Source organism: Ovis canadensis, chromosome 8 (genome assembly GCF_042477335.2).
Source record: "Ovis canadensis isolate MfBH-ARS-UI-01 breed Bighorn chromosome 8, ARS-UI_OviCan_v2, whole genome shotgun sequence".
In the NCBI taxonomy this organism is placed as follows: Eukaryota; Metazoa; Chordata; class Mammalia; order Artiodactyla; family Bovidae; genus Ovis; species Ovis canadensis.
In genome coordinates, this window is record NC_091252.1 from 83,573,062 (window position 1) to 83,590,966 (window position 17,905).

A 17,905-nucleotide genomic window follows, 5' to 3' on the forward strand; every position below is an offset into this window, starting at 1 on the left:
GTTAAATTGATTTCTGGATGTTTCTCTGTGGAAGTCTTGGAATAGTCCTCCCCTTCCTTTCCTTGAGCCAAGAAAACTCTGAACCAGAACAGTTCAATTTCAATTTGTAGAAAAACTCTAATCCATGAAACAAACACAGTGCTGATAAATGGGGGGAGGGGGGCAGCAAGGGGAGGGGGGAGGGGGAGACAAGAACATTTTGATCACTTTTGCATGTTACTAAAATATCTGAATTTCTGTTTCATTGCTCTGAGATGTATTTACAAGCTTTGTTTCTGGGGAGTATTTGCAAGCTTCATTCTAAAGCCTGGGAACTTCAGGAGCAAAACCTTCTTTTGAGCCATAGTTCTTGTGTTATATGTTAAGCATTTGGAAGGAACCCCAAGGAGGCCTCAGGAAGCAGTTACTGCCTCTTGACTTATCATCCTGAAGGCGATTTGTTTTAAAGTTGATAATCCCTAGAGCTACAAGAGTGTCCCACATCTGCCCCGAATTGAAAACAGATTCCTATTAAGAGCCTTACATCAGCGCTGCGAATTCATTCGATCTGAGTCAGAAAGGAAGTTGGAGGACATTCGAACGTATGGCCTGATAGCAACACGGCAGCTCCCTTCATGGAGGATCAAGATGGCAGGGTATGTAGGCTGTCTGTTTTTGAAATTTAAGACTGTTTTTCTGTAAGGAAGTATCCTTCTGACCTTTGGGCAGGAATATTCAGGAGGGGACTGTGGTAGCGAACAGATATGAGATAACTTGGTGGTGGGATTTTCAATGCCATTGATGAATCGATCAGAATTCCGAAAGACTGGGAAGCCTCTGCTGTCTAGAAATTCCTCTGCTAGGTTTTGTGTTTTTGTGACTTATCATTTATATAAAATATATTCAAAAATTATGTAGATATTTATGCAAAATTCTGCCCCCAAGACTCTAAAACAATTCTGTAAGCCAAGAAAAGTTTTTACTGTTTAAGAGCCAGAGCTTTTCCACCCTCGGCTTATCTATGAAATTATCTGAAAATATTTCCTCACATGCCAGGAATGAGGGATGGAACTCTGAACTTCATATTCCAAGCCTCAGGGGACCAGGACCGTCTGATTAACTTTTTAGCATTTAATATCCTACTGAAGTCTTCTTCTCAGCTGGCTGAACAACTTTTTCCCTTCCTTTTCTGTGGAAACAGTCTATTATAGAATGTGTGGTTCTTTTTCTTCTAAATTAAAAAGGAGATCAGATTTGCTCATTAAAACTGATTAAAGGAAAAAGAAGGGTACAGGGGTTGTGAACAAGGGTCTGAGAGCCCCGTGGCTTGAGGCATGGATTCTGAGCTACGCTCTGCCCCCCTTGCCAAGCCCTCCCCAGCCCCTGCCTGGCTCCCGAGGTCCTTCTGGCTCCTTTTCCAGGTCTGGACTGGGCTTTGGGGAGTGGAGGAGGCCTCTCGGGTTATTTCCAGAAGACTATTCCACTCATCATTTTCTCCGAGAAGCTGGGGACAATACCTAGTCCAAGTGCTATCCAATCGATACTTGCTGAATGAAAATAGAATTGTGGAAGGGAGCCCTGGAAGAAGCATCAGTTTGAACATATGGAGCCCGTGAACCTCTGTTTGGGTTAATTTCCACTCCCCTCTTTGAGAAGATTGACACCAGAACTAAAGCCTAGAAGGTGATGAGCAATTGAGAGAAAAGTGCTAGAATGTCAGTCAGGGCAACAGTGTATAAAGTGTGTGATTCCGTGGTTATGGTATTAATAAAGTAAAGAAATGAAATACGAGTCTTAAGAGGTAACAATTGCCCTGCGAGAGTGTTCAGGAGTCTGAGTGAACAAACACAGCTGGCCGGCTTCCTCTGAGCTCGGTACAGATGTGCTCATCACAAGTGTTCTGACAGCACAAAGCCTGTTCCTGTTACATGTGCTTCCCCCAGTTTCAGAAACAATGTATTAAGAGCAGCCCAGTTGGCAGGTAGGATATTCAGCCCAAATGCCAAAATACTGTCCCCTCTTGACTGGCTGCCCACAGTTCTTGAAAGAGGGAAGGTATTTTGGATGCCAAAAATTGAGTGCAAACTGTGTCATGGGACTATGCCCTCTTAATCCCAGCAAGACAGAGGCTCCCTTTTAGAAAAGGAAGCACATTTGGGTTTTTGTGCTGGAGGATGCAAAAAGATGTATTGATCAACTCAGACAGAAAGAGGAATTCTCAGGCTTAGAAACATCGCTCTGTCCCAGCTAAGGAGACTGGCAAATGAGCCTTGAAATCTACAGAAACAGTTCCAGTTCAGATCAGCCTCCTCTTTGGCAGATGATGCTAGTTATAGAGATATTTATATAAAGATAGATTTATATATCTTAATTTAACTAACCTATTTAACTTCAATCCCAGAGGGTTGGGAAGAAAATAAAAAGTAGGGTGGGTTGCAGAGACATCCAGGTTAAAACCAATATCAAAAACTTAATTACCATTACCTCAAGTAAAATTCACTTCCAGAAGCCTCTCTTTCCACATTTTGAGTAACAGAATAAGCAGGTCTTCATTTGGGGCACATCTTTCCTTGCCCCATATTTGAACATCAGGCAGGTCTCTGAGGCTATTCCACCACACCAAGTCACAAAGAGTTTTGTAAACTGTTGTTTAGAATTCAGAACGCATTATTCCCCAGAAACAAGGTTAGGCTCCCAGCTCAACTTTTGAATGCAAATTTACCCCCAAATATAGAGAATCTGTTACAAGTTTCTGGAAATGGACAGAAAGAACATTTACTATTTATTTTAAGGGCATTGAAGAATAAATTTTACAATTAACTGTAATTTTTAATGATATAATTTTACAATGGACTGTAATAATGCTTTTGAGAGCATTTTTAATATCCTTGAAAATTAAATTCTTGGCCTTGCACACCAGTCCTTTCTTTATCTAAACCCTAACCACCTATCCTTGGTGCTTTGTCTGCTCTTTTGAATGATACTCTAAGTTGGAATCCTAGCAAATAATTTTCATGTACTTTTCCACCAACAAGGTTTTTTTGGGGGGGGTCTGAAATATCCTCCTCCACGTTTGGTTTCTGGCAAGCTCTCAATCAACTGAAACATTAAACCCCTCTATATTGCCTCAGATTCCTTTTTCTCTCCTCCTTTGGCACAAACGCTTCTGAGAAAACTTTGCCCAATTTCAAATGGTTCCTTCTCTGACCTTCTAAAATACCAGAGATCCTAGTTTGGAAAGTTTCCCCTGAGAAGAGTTAGAAACACTCCTCCCCACCTCTCCTCTTCTTACACTTTGTAAAACCACTATGTATTAATGTTCACCCCAGTATATTGCAAATTTCATTTATATGTTGTTCCTTTCCCTAGATTGAGAATTCCTTAAAGGTAGGGACTCATTTAGGACTTATTACAACCCCAGAATATACTAAATAGTTAATAAAAGTATAGATGGATGAATGGATGGATATGTGATTGGATGGATAGAGAATAGAGAGATGATTAGAAAGATAAGTGGGGGAAAGGATGGATGGAAGAGTGAGTTCTGTAGAAATAAATGGTTGGTTTATTTAGAAGACAATAAAGAGCTATATGGAAACTTCTATGTTCTGAACGGGATTTTTTGTTTCAAGGGCCTGATATTAGTGAAATTTGACCATTATTGTTTTGCTTCTATGATTATGTAAAGAAGAGATTATGAGTAGTGGGAGGAGAATGGAGTTTGGAATAAGAATGCATGGGTTCTAACTCTAGCTCTCTACTCCCCAGTTATGTGGTCTTTGTATACTATTTACCTCTCTATTTTTGTTTTTCTTCATCTGTAAGATGGGAGATAATACCTACCTTCAAGGAGTTACTGTGAGCATTAAATGATAATCTAAAAGCTTTAGTCTAGTGCTTAACCCATATGAGGTAGAAGATAAAATGGTAAGGAAATATGGATCTGAATGGGCAGACATAGAACTTTGAATGCAGAAGGAATGTAAGCCCCTCCTATCAAGCCTTGGACTCTCTCATTTTGCAACTCCCCCATTCATTTTGATGTAGCTTGTCAACAACATGATTCCACTTTTTATCCACCACTTCCCTTGTCACTTGGGTAACTAAAAATAAGATAAAGTAAATTTGAAAGTGTGAGAGAAAAGAAGAGGGTTCACGGGGGTCGTGAGTATCACAAAAACATTTTCCAAAGCAGAGTTAAGTAATCTCTGATGGAGGAAGAGGGTATATTGTATGTGCAAAATAAAAAAAAAAAAGAGGAGATGAGGAGCAAGATGTTTAATGGAGCTGGCTGCAAAGTGAAAGGATGAGAACTTGCATTGTTGGGAAATTGCATTTCCAGGGTTATAAAAGGAGCAATTGCCAGTTTAACATACCTACAAATGCACTCCTATGCTTCTGGAACCAAAAAGCGCCTTATGTAATTTCAAATACGTCACATAAATAATAATGATAGTAATACATTCTTAACTTACACTTAATATACCACTTACCAGGTGCTAGGCACTATTCTTAACTCTTTAGACATATTAGCTCATTTTATCCTCACAAAAACCCAGTGAGGTAGATACATAAACTCCTTGTTTTACTGATAAGGAAAGTCAATATACAGCTAGTCACATAACTGGAATGTGTGGGAGCCAGTGCTTCAACCGAGGCAGTCCGGTCCCAGAGTCTACAGAATTCACACATGAATGTACCTGCAGCTGACGTGGCTCCCAACACAAGCAGATGGCCAGTTCAGCCACCATGGTCAGCAACACTGTGAAAAACCACTTTGATCACCATCCCGATGGCTAGACTTTTCAAAATATAATTCTAATACCTGAAGAGTTCGAATGATAGAATTTTATAACATGGAGGAACATTTAGTTCATTATGCCAAGACCAGCCAGCTGTTTGGGCTGAGAATTTCCAGTAAGTCAGCCTCAGGGACACTGATCAGAATCTCTGGGGACTAACAAGCGATGACAGTCAGATGACCTTAGCTACCCTCATAGGACTGCAGTGTCAGAAGGATATCATCTTTGTTCCAGATAATATCCAAGGAATTTGAAAGAAAATTTTCTTAAGTTAGGTTGGCACCCCAACAGTTTTCCAAATATGAAAATAGATACAGATGTGCTATCTTTTTTTTAAGAATCATCATTTTCTAAGATATTTGTGTATTTATTTGACTGCGCCAGATCTTAGTTGAGGCACGGGGGATCTTTGATCTTCATTGCAGCATATTGGGTCTTTTAGCTGCTACACGTAGGGTCTTTAGTTGTGGCATGTAAATTCTTGGTTGCAGCATGTGGGATCTAGTTCCTTGACCAGGGACTGAACACAGGACCAGCTGCATTGGGAACATGGAGTCTTAGCCACTGGACCAGCAGGGAAGTCCCAAGAATCATCTATTTTTTGACCTTAAAAAAAAAAGTAATAAAATATACAGTTTGTGAGCATTCCTAGATTGAATTTGACAGGTCCACATTCTAAAATAATTCCGTTACTCAAATTGCTATGAGCAATTTGATTCCATTTTCTCCTATCAAAGATAGGGACATAGTCAACTAATTAACACTTTTAACTAATTTCACAAATTCTGATCCAAGGAAGTGTTAGGCAAGCAGAAAGAATGTAATCCTCCCTTTTGCCACCTGTTTGAATTATTATAAGCATTTCTACAATTAATCAAGTAACTATGCAAGTGCTGTAAAGTTATCTATTTCTCTGGCTGTTTTAGTCATTTCTATTTTAAGCCATTCACATGTCCCACTGATGTTTTAGGGAATAGTTTTTGAATGAATAGGTAGGTCAGCTTATTGGAGAAGTTGCCAGAAGTTTTGCCTGCCCTAAATACATCCACTTAATTACCCACCTGCGTTCTTTCCTTTGACCCAAGAGAACAAGAGAAAATAGCATTTGATACCTAGAATCACAAAAATAGGGAGCCAGGAGGAACTTTGTCTCTTCCTTGAATGGTAGTTGAGGGAGAGGAAGGAGGAGAAGAGGGAGGGGGTAGTAAGTGGATTGCTTTGGCTTTTGTCTTCATTTTTTCCTCATCACAGTCTGGTTGGAGAATATCTTATGTAACATCAGTCCCCTTTGGAGCATTTCTACATCCGTTCAGGTGTCCTGGAAGTAAACATTAAATTAAATTAAAACTTAATTTAATTTAAACTCAGAATAAAAGGCTTTACATAAACTGACTAAAAAGAGCTTAACTATTCAAAACTAGGTCAGATAGAAAAAGGCACTTTCAAGTGTCCAAAACAATCCCATCGTTTTTTAAAAATCCTGCAAGCTGAAGCAATACATAATAGAAATGCGAAATTAAGTTAGATGTGCCCTTCAAGGAACTAATTTTTTTTTTAAATCATCAAATGGCTCCAAAACGCCAAGAAAATACAGGACACTAAAATGAGGTCCAGATTCTCAAACAGGGGTTGAATTTTAAGCAAATTCTTCAGTGAGCAAGTAGATATTTCAGAAACTGGGCAGGATTTCTGTGAAAGTAGGATGAGATTTAATGAATTTCAGTCTCCTAATTCAATAGCACACAGTGAACAGTTGATAATATTTTGCTAAATGAATGCTGAAGAATTTTTTTAAATTTCTTTTATTTAAGCTTAGTTTATTGATGCTGTTAATTTATGCTGTACTGGAGAAGAAAATGGCAACCAAAGTGATTCAGTTATGCATATGCATATATATTCATTTTCATAGTCTTTTCCATCATGGTTTATCAGAGGATACTGAATATAGTTCCCTGTGCTATTCAGTAGGACTTTGTTGCTTATCTATCAGGTATATATTAGCACCTGCTACACCAAAGCTCTCGATTCCTCCCTCCCCAACTTCCCCACCTTTTATTACCTCAGTGAAGAACTAGATCAAAAGAGTGTCAAAGAAGGACATCTTGGGATAAGAAAATATGAAGAGCAGTTGTTTCCCTCCCCTTGGCTACAAGTCTGTTCTCTGTCTGTGAGTCTGTGTCTTCCGTAGATAAAATTTGTGCATGCCTGATAAGTCGCTTAGGTCATGTTCAACTCTGTGCAGCCCTACAGATCGTAGCCCATGGCTCCTCTGTCCATGAGATTCTTCAGGAAAGGATACTCGGGTAGGTTGCCATGCCCTCCTCCGGGGAATCTTCCTGACTCAGGAAACTGAACCTGCATCTCTTAAGTCTCTTGCATTGGCAGGCTAGTTCCTCACTAGTGCCACCGCCGAAGCCCGAATAAAGTTCATTATGTCCTATTTCAGATTCCGTGTGTAAGTGATATGTGTTATTTGTCTTTGTTTTTCTGACTCTTTTCACCTGGTATGCTAATCTCTAGGTCCATCAGGTTGCTGCAAATGGCATTGTTTCATTCTTTTTATGGCTGAGTAGTATTCCATTGTACACATGTATCACATCTTCTTTACATTCATCTGTCGATGAACGTTTTAGCTTGTTTCCATGTCTTGGCTGTTGTGGATAGTGCTGCTGTGAACATAAGGGTGCATGTGTCTTTTTTGAATTCTAGTTTTGGTCTCAGATATATGCCTGGGAGTGGGATTACCAGATCATATGACAACTCTACTTTTAGTATTTTGAGGAACCTTCCATTCTATTTGCCATAGTGGCTGCACCAACTTATATTCCCACCAACAGTTAGGAAGGTTCCCTTTTGTTTGCACACTCTGCAATGCTGAATAATTCTGAACTCATGTAGTCAAGCCACTCAGCTATCCTGTTCGGTCTTAGCTAACACCTTAACACAGGTTATTCCTCAGATTACATAAAAACACCACTTTCTAGAAAGAGCAGGTCTGCAGAAAGGAGAAGTCCCAAATTTCTGAAACTTATTTTTTACCCTTTTACAAGAGTAATGCAAAAGACGTGACTGGGTTGCTCTGAGAATTAAAGGATACCACATTTATCCATCCATCCATTCATTCATTCACTTTTAAAAATTATTGATCACGTGTTTTTAGTGCATCAAGTACTGCTCTTGTGCTTGGGAAACAGAGGTCAACAAGGCAGATGAGGGCTCTGCCTGCATGAAAATTACATTCTCCCACCGAGCTCGCGGCATGTTAGTCCTGTGTCACTGCTGTCACCCAGCGCTCAGCACCCCCTGGGTTGGGCAGCAGGCTGCCCTGGAAAGAGCAGTCAGCTTGGAAGACAGGTCAGCACCCAGTTGAATCCATGCTCCACGTCTTGTCAGCTGAGTTTCCTGGAGAAACTTTCTGAGCCACAGTCTTTGTCTGTAAAGTGGGTATAATAATACCTACTTGCAGCAATTCTGTGAAGATGAAATGAGACGTACCGAGGTCCTCAGTACATGATAACCTTTCATTACTTTAATGAAGAACTAGATCAAAAGAGTGTCGAAGAAGAAGGACATCTTGGGATCTGAAAAGCTGAGAATCAGTTGTTTCCTCTGAGCACATCCTACAAAAGATATACCTTTTCAACCATTTTTTAAAAAGAATGTTGGCATGGAGAGTGTTAAAAGTATAATAATAAGCACAGAAGAAGCATGATGTCTCACTATACATAGTACACTGCATTGGACATATGCTCTTTGTCCTCTTTCCTCCACAACCCCAGTAAAATGAAAATAAGGGGGAAAATAAAACCATAAGAGCAGCAAAGATGGGGAAGGTGGATTACAGAAGTGAGAAACGCCAACAAAAGTTGGGAAGATTGAGCATAGATTGAGGGAAACAGTAGCAACTCCTGTAGGAAACTGAAAATAAATTATGTGGGGCATGGGCTCTGGAGAACACCCACAGGAACCAGCATATTGGGATCTAAGAAGGTTCTGGGAAAGGAGGCCCCCCATTGCTGGGCTTCCAATTTGAGTTCTGGTGGCTCAGTCTTAGGCCTACACAGAGAATCATCAGATAACAGAAGAAAGCTGTAGACATGAAAGACAGCTGAACAGGTGGGGAAAAGGAACTCAGAGGTAGCAGAGAGTCTGAGGAACAGAAGGGCATCCAAAGTACACACTGAGGCTCTTTCTGCCATCTTGAAACCTGCAGAAGCCTGCTGGGAACAGGACTTCTAAAACAACAGTGTGTCTGGAAGGCTGTGGTCTAAGGCCATTTTTGCTGGCTCTCAGTGGGGTCTCTGGAACCAGAGGGAGCACACAGCTCTTCTGAAAATGGAAGGTGTATATTCTCGAGATAAAATTGAATTCTATGTAACTGAGAGATGTGCTTATGTGTACAAAGCAAAGAACATAGTAACTCCTGGTCGGAAAACCTAACAAAGTCAGAGTTCTCTACTTCAATTTTTAAAAATAAATTGCTTAATTGAAAAATAAAACTGGAGTAGTCTGGGGAAAGATAGCTCATGCTCATGGAAACAGTGGCATGACTCATGCCAAATTCCAAACCTTCGAGCTAAGGCATTGGACACAGAATCTGTTGTCACGGGAGCCTGGCAGACTACAGTCTGTGGGGTCTCAGAGTCGGACCTGACAGCGATTGAGTGACTGAGCAAACATACCCTTCAAAGATTTAAGCTTACTACGAAGTAAATAAATAAAAGTATGAATTTGTTCTCTTGTGTGTGGTTTATATGTATGTATGTATATGTATGTATATATATATATATATATATATATATATATATATAAGCACACACACATATGGGCTTCTCAAGTGGTTCTAGCGGTAAAGAACCCACCTGCCAATGCAGGAGACATAAGAGATGCAGGTTTGATCCCTGGGTTGGGAAGATCCCCTGGAGGAGGGCATGGCAACCTGCTCTAGTATTCTTGCCTGGAGAATCCCATGGACAGAGGAGCCTGGCGGGCTAGAGTCCATAGGGTGGCAAAGAGCTGGACATGACTGAAGCGACTTAACACACATACACACACTAAGAATGCTCAGTGAGGCAAGAGAAAGAAAAACACATTCAGTAAAAAAAATAAATAAATAACTTTCTGAAAACAAAAACGAATTATAAGAGGCTTAGAAGATAAAGTTTGGGAAATCTGCCAGAACTAGATAGAAATATAGGACAGAGTCTAAGGAAATTAGATGATCAGTCCAGTAGATCAAATATCCAAATAATAAGTTCTATAAAGAGAGAGCTGAAAAATCAAAATGAAAGAAATCAGTTAAATAATAAACAAAAATTTCCTGGAAGTGAAAGACAAGGGTTTCCTGATTAGAGAGACACACCCAGTACCCAACATAGAGAATAAAGCACATTATTATGAAATTACAGAACTCTAGGGATAAATAAAAGACCCTAAGACCTCAGGAATCGGGATGGCATTGACTGCTCAACAGTAACCTGAGAAGCCAAGAACAATAATGTCCAGATTCTGAGATGCAATGATTGCTGACTTAGAAATGGTCAAATACGGGGTGGACTGAGAGCATAGCAGGGGTCAGATGTTGACATCACTTTCAGCCCTTTCAACAAGCTGCTGGAAGACTTGCTCCGCCAAATGAGAGGATAAACAAGGCACGGTCAACTCCGAATAGAGCTCCAGATGGAGCAGGTAGACAAAATAGAGAAACAGCACTGACTAATACACCAAAGGGTTCTGTCACAATGCAGGGTGTTTTATACTCTTAGAATATTTGGAGCAGAATAATGGGCAAATACATAGAAAAGTAAGTAAAGAAAAAAACTCCAAGAGAGGAAAAATAATGAAAAAAGAAAATACAATTATAGTACACAATATGACACAGTTATGAACCATATTCATTCAGTCGTGATAATGGAAGCACTGAACACTAATAAAATCACTAATTAGAATGTAAACGTGGTGGCCGTGGAGGTGGATCACTCAGACGTCCCTTTGAAAGATAGCTTGCTTTGGGGAATGTATCCCTCCCTGGGGACCCACTGTTGTCTCCAGGAGAGGCTTGATCCTGGGTTTCCAGCAGTGACTGAGCAGGGGGACCAGAGCTGGCTATGGCTGCACAGTGTAAGAATTCTGCGCTGAGCAGTCTGTATTCTGGGTCTCAGCATCAGCCTGGCCTTGAATTTCCTAGAACGACCCTGCAGTTTAGGGCTTTGCCTTCCCAGTCTTCCTTCCTTGCCCCTCTTCTTTGTGGTTTCAGATTGGCCCTGGAACCACCACCTTTATCTTGTTCATTTCATTGTTTTTAAATTTAATTTTGTGTATTTATTCATTGGTTTAGTTTTTGGCCGTGCTGAGTCTTGATTGCTGAGAGCAGGCCTTCTCCAGTTGCGGTGAGTTGGGACCACTCTTTAATTTCAGAGCCCAGGCTTCTCACTGCAGTGGCGTCTCTTCCTGTGGTGCACGGACTTAGCTGCCCTGCGGTATGTGGAATATTTCCAGACCAGGCATTGAACCCATGTCCCTTGCACTGGCAGGTGGGTTCTTAACCGCTGGACCACCGTGGAAGTCCGATCTTGTTCATTTTTAGTGCTTCCTTGTTTTCTGCTTCTCAGAGAACCTGAGAGAACACAGTCATTACATTAGGAGGGTTTTAAAAAAGGGAAAATGAGGGGGGTAAGGGAAGGAGGCAGATTGGAATGTTAAATCATCATCCTTCATATTAAGAAATCAGTAGATAATATCTGTATGTCTGTAGTGGGGGAAAAACCTAAGAAATAGCAGGATAAGCACATAACTTAGGAAGAATGACAACAATGCCGGAAACAAGTAAATAAAATAACTAAAACAGCTAACAGTGGTTATATTAGGGAAGGAGGGGTGAAGAAGGGAACTGTGTGGTTGGGGGGGAAGAGGAGTAAGGCCTTGACTTGATAAGTTTTGCTTATTAATCTCTGCCTAATATTATGAAATTAAAAATCCTGTACCTATATAAAGAAAAGTGAAAAGTGAAGTCACTCAATTGTGTCCAACTCTTTGTGACCCCATGGACTGTAGCCTGCCAGGCTCCTCCATCCATGGGATTTTCCAGGCAAGAATACTGGAGTGGGGTGCCATTTCCTTCTCCAGGAGATCTTCTCAACCCAGGGACTGAACCTGGGTCTCCAGCACTGTAGGCAGACACTTTATCGTCTGAGCCACCAGGGAAGTCCTATATACATATACATATATATCAAGCATAGATACATACATACATCAAACATCTTTAAATATATTTTAAAATATATATCAAACTATATATAGTTTGAATATATGTAAATATGTATTTAAAGTATATAAATACACTGGGTTGGCCAACATGTTCGTTCGGGTACTTTTGCAACATCATCAAAAACCCGAATGAACTTTTTGGCCAATCAGCGTACATATTTTAACATTTGAGCAAGATTGTGGTGAGGAGACACGGGGCCTTTTGTTTGTTTGCCCTCTCCTGAATCTATGGCAAGCCTAGACCTCCCCTCAGCTGCAGCCTCTGCTTCTAAGCGTAGCTCATTTCTCTGAGTACACACCAAGAGGTATACCCAGCGTCAGGTAGTTAGAATAGGGAAAAGGCCGCCAACATCCTGGACTCATTTTTCCTATTCTAACTAACTAACATCCAGGAAGCAAAGAAAGACACTCACGGATCCCTAGAAGGAAAGCTGAAGAGATCCAAACCAACTGCTCCCCAGCTCTCTCTGGGGACCCCACTCCACAAGGCTTATCATGTGCTTACAGCTCAGCCCAGGTTGACTCCTTCCTTACTCTGAGCTATCGGCAGCTAGTTAAATTCGCCAAACCCTTTCCTCCCCGGGTGACTGATGGGGCTAAAGAAGGAGGAGGGGGCATGAAGAAGAAAGAGGAGGGCAGAGCAGCTCCCCTCAACCCTCCCCGATGACACACACAGCTGCGACTCCTGCTTTGCGGCCACCTGGGCCCTGAGACAGCTGCCCCAGAGGCCCCTGGACTGCTGCCACATGCCTTCCTCCCATGGCGCTTAGGCCGGGTGGAATGTGGGCAGCGACACCGTGGGGAGGCAAGTGTGTGAGTGAGTGTGTGTGTGTGTGTCTGTGTGTGTACACACCAGAGAAACCTCACACCATCACCTCACGTGACCGCAGTTCTTCTCTACATTGGTGTGTACCCACCTGGGTCTCCAACTGGGCTTCCCTCGTCTCCATCTAGTCTTGGAGTAGGTGACAGAAACCAGGAGACACCAAACTGTCTGGGGACCAGGAACTCCAGAATGCCCTCCCATAGCCCCGGACTTGCCTTGTCAGCAGCAGCACATTATTTAGGCCAGGAGACAAAAGTCATCCAAATTGCCAATATAGGAACCTACCAGAAGACTTTTCTTAAAGCTTTTTATTCTGTACTGGGTATAGCTGATTAACTGGAGAAGGAAATGGCAACCCACTCTAATATTCTTGCTCGGGAAATCCCATGAACAAAGGAGCCTGGCGGGTTGCAAAGAGTTGGACACAACTGAGGTGACCAAGCATAGCTGATTAACAATGTTGTGATAGTTTCAGGTGAATAGCAAAGGAACTCAGCCATACACATACATGTAGAAGATTTTTGATGACAAGAACCTAAAAAAACAGACAGTGAAAGTGTTAATCACTCAGTGGTGTCCAACTCTTTGCGACCCCACAGACTATAGCCTGCCAGGCTCCCCTGTCCATAGAGTTCTCCAGGCAAGAATGCTGGAGTGGATAGCCATTCCCTTCTCCAGGGGATCTTCCCAACCCAGGGATCGAACCTACAGGAAGACAACTTTTTCTCCATTTTATAAAAGTAATACATATTGGGAGTTCCTTGGTGGCCTAGTGGTTGGGATTCCAGCCTTTCACTGATGTTGCCTGGATTCAACCCCTGTCAGCGAATGGAAATCCCAAAAGATCCATGGTGTGACCCCCACCCAAAAGTAATACATACTCAGTTGTTTAAAATTAGAACTTAGAACAAGTCCAGAGGGCCACAGTTGCACAACCCGAGGCAACGGTGCCCACTATTTGCCTTGTTCTTTCAGTCTTTTGTTTTTCAGCCTCTTCCAAAACTTGGAAATATTATTTCATGCATCATTTCATTTTCTGTTTTTCCACTTAAAATTTCATCAAATGCATTTCCTTATACCCTTAAAAACACTTTGTAAGCATTTTTTAGAAGTATTGTAATATCCCAGCTCACAGATGCAGCATAATTTGCCCAATCATTCTTCTTTGTTAGACTTTTTAAATTATTTCAAGATTTTTAAATTAGAAACAACATTGTGATGAACCTTTGGCATATAAATCTTTGTCCTCATTTTAGATTATTTCCTCAGAATAGATTCCCAGAAATGGAGCTGCTCAGTCAAGTGGTATGCACATTTTTAAGGCCAAGTAAATCTTTTTTTAGTCAGACTGTGAAAAAGTTTGTTTAATATTTAATAATATTCATATTTTTCAGCTGGAAATATATAAGCCATTAAGTGCATGCCGATGGTCTGGCTTAACAAGGCGTTTTATTTATACGTCTAAAGCCACTCTGTACCTCTCACCTACCACATCCCTTCTTTCACCTCCAAAGATAACTATTATTCTGAATGTGTATTCTCACAGATTTTAAATTTTTATTTAGTTATTTAACTGCACCAGATCTTAGTAGTGACTTGCGGGATCTTTAGTTGCGTATAAGGCATATGGGATCTAGTTCCCTGACCAGGTATCGAACTTGGGATCCCTTGCATTGGGAACTCAGAGTCACTGCCACTGGGTCACCAGGGAAGTCTCTCTCAGATCTTTTAAGAATCAGAACTTCAATAATGTCGGATGTTGGACTTCCCTGGTGGCACAGTAGATAGGAGTCCACCTGCCAATGCAAGGGACACAGGTTCGATCCCCGGTCCAGGAAGATTCCCCATTCCAAAGAGCAGCTAAGCCCGTGCATCCCAACTACTGAGCCTGTGCTCTAGAGCCCAGGAGCTGCAACTGCTGAGTCCACATCCCACAGCTACCGAAGTCCATGTGCCTGGAGCCCATGCTTCACAACAAGAGAAGCCACCACAATGAGAAGCCTGTGCACCACAGCGAAGAGGAGCCCCCACTCGGCGCAACGAGAGAAAGCTCGCAAACAGCACAAAATAAACGGTAGATACTTTTGAAAAAAAAGGTATTTTCGTTAAAGAATAAGAGTGGACATGAGAGAAGGGTAGGGACAAGGAGAGAGAGGGAGCAGGAGATTGAGAGACAGAACTGAAGAGAGAGACTGATTTGTTTGGCCTTGGACCGTATTATGCTGGAGTAATTATAAATTCAAGCAGCTTTGTACCCAATCCCCGTTGGACTTATGGCATGCCCATGGGAGGAAGACATACACACACACTGAACGTACGTGGTACCACCTCCTCCTCTCCCGATCCAGCCCTTCTCACCTCTCCCCCAACCCCTTCATGGGAACCAGACACACTTGTTAAACCAGTAGGTAAGGTCTGAAATGGGGCTGCCTGCTCTTGAATCCAGCCTCCAAGAGTTGCCAATCTGTAGCCTTAGAAAAGTGGCCCCACAATCCCCTCTTTTTTTTACCTGGAAATGAGGATGAAGCTAATACACTATCCCCTTGCCACAGCTGTGACATGGGTTCAACAGGACAAGCGCCTAGCACCCTGCTGTGTATGTGTGACTTTACATTGTGGTCCCTGGGTGTTGGGGGACCTAAGAAAAGCCATTTCCCAGGATGCTAGTCAGAGGACCCTTTACAAGGTTTAGCTGAGGGCATGGTATTGACATTATCCTTGTTTTTCAGAAAGCCATGAGAGGCAACACACTTCTCTCTTTTCCAGTATTTTCCTTGAACCCCAAGATGTCTGAGTACAATTTTATATGGTAATTTTGGTCGAAGGTTTTCCCTCTTGCTTTACTTTTCAAAGGAAGAATGGTCTAAGCGTCAGTCCACACCTGCAACCCTGAACTTGTCCTTTTTTTCACCAATTAGGCCAAAAAATTCCAATGATTTTCAGTCCATATATACCTAATCAAGGAGGTAGGATGTCTGGGTTTTAGGTTTGAGGACCTATGATAATCAGGTGCCTCAGATTCTTCATCGCCTAAACGTCTGGTTGTTTATATGGATCAGAGATGGAAGAGACTGTATCGGATAGGGATTGATGTTTAGTTCTAGCTAAATTTAACAGTACTCTAGTGATAGTCAATGGTTGTTAACTTTCTTAAATCAGGAACATCTTTTAAAATATGATTATTTTGTTGTTGTTGCACTGCGTGGCTTGTGGGATCTTAGTTCCCCAACTAGGGATCGAACCCACACCCTTGACAATAAAACCATGACGTCTTAAGCACTGGACCTCTGGGAAATTCTCTACAATATGATGCTTTCCTAAAGAGTATGTTCTTTCTCTAAAAAAATGCACATTCACATTAAACGTTTACAAACAAGAAGGGAGTTGAGATTTCCCTGAAGCCAATTCACAGATTCTCCAGTAAGAAATTCTGATCTTGTTAGGAAACTGAGACCCAGAGCGAGATATCCAAGGACTTGCCTCCAATCACACAAACATATCTCAGCAGAGGCAGCATTGCTGCCCAGGGGGTGTGTTGCCCCAGGAGCCAGCAGCAGGGGGCCCACAGGGTCAGATTTCAGGGATAGGACAGGAGTGGAGGTGCTATTTTGCTCACAGTCTCTGATGCTATCCAGGTGGGGCTGAAGACCCAGAATGCACTGTTTTTCCCCAAAATGCCTGTGCAACCCCCAAAACAATACCGTAAGAAGTCTGTTCCTAAGGGCTTCTTAAGCCTCCGTGGGGTGATGAGAGGGAGGGCAGCTAGTGTGATCCGGTGTGGTCCTTCCTTTACAACCAAAACCCAACAGTGTGGTCTGGGTCAGTGACTCCTGAAGCCCTAGAAAATTAGAGATTTGGGGAAAAAATATTTGGAATCTGGTGGCCTATTATCATCTAGCATCCTAGCCTGCCTCTGTTGGTGTCCCGTGGCCCCTGCTTTCCTTCTGGATGTGTTTCAGATCTTTTCCAGGATTATTTCCAGTTAGCCATGCCCCCTGCCATCTATCCCCTGCAGTGGCCCAATGCCCTTCACCAGAGACAGCAGCTTACCATTTGTGAGCTCTCCCCTTAATTCTGTATGAAATCTATGCTAATGTTTTCTTTGAAAGTCTGTGTTTAAAACTGTTTTATCTTGGATTTATTTTCTAAGCAGAAGGTTGCTCCATTTCCTGCTTTGTATGCATGTATGCATGTAATTAGGGAGTGAGGGTGTGTATGTGTGTTTATTCCTCTGTTGTTTGCAACACCTCCCAGTTGGGGATCATTTGTAAATTCAGTTAATGAGCATTTAACACATTCCCTTTGATGAAGCTGTTAAATCTGGGCTCCACACTGGCCTCCCACCAGACACCGCCCCCCTTCCCAAGCCATTTGTGTTTACCTATTCTCAACTACTTAGTTATGGGTTCTTGTTTGTTGGCACAATGTCAAACTAACCTTTTGTCCTGTCTGGAACACAGAGAGCTTCATTTTTGTGAGAAAATGCTTAAATCTGTATTCAAAGCAAGTTTACTTTACGAGTGGGCTTTTATTTTCACCAAGCAAAATAGACAGAACAAACATTCCACGGTCACCCATGTCAGGCATGTGGCAGCAACACTTCAGCTATGGCTGTGGGCTTCTGCAAGAACAAATACCAAGCTCATAACCTGCGGGCTCCAGCTGTCAGAGCGTTTTCCTGGATTTAATTATAACTTGATCTCTGAAGAGGGCGTGTGTGTCAAGTGTGCTTTTCAATCACTTAAGAGAAAGCGGAGTGAGTGGCGGGGCTGCCACGGATGTGCCCGTGAGATGAGCCTCCTTGCCGCAGAGGATCATGGGAGTCACGCACAAGCCTGTGCCAGTCCCAGAAACACAGCTGGTCTCCTAAGCTAGAGACGTAAAAAGAAACAGCACATAGGTGTATTTAAATTCAAAACTCAATATAATTAAAAATACAAAAACCGAGGGAAGGGATTGAACTGCATATTCATCTCTACCTGAAACAGGAATAACCCCTCAGAAAAATCCTTCCATGGCTTCGCTTCTTACC

At 41.9% G+C, this 17,905-nt stretch overlaps 1 protein-coding gene across 1 annotated transcript in view; it reads left to right on the top strand.

The window, feature by feature from the left end:
• Positions 1 to 540: 540 nt before the first annotated feature.
• Positions 541 to 17,905, top strand: part of SASH1 (SAM and SH3 domain containing 1) — a 261,529-nt gene continuing 244,164 nt past the window's right edge. Inside the window, exon 1 of the mRNA XM_069598656.1 lies at positions 541 to 635. Coding sequence (XP_069454757.1) covers positions 615 to 635 — 21 coding nt within the window. The 5' untranslated portion in view covers positions 541 to 614. The remainder of the gene's footprint in view (positions 636 to 17,905) is intronic.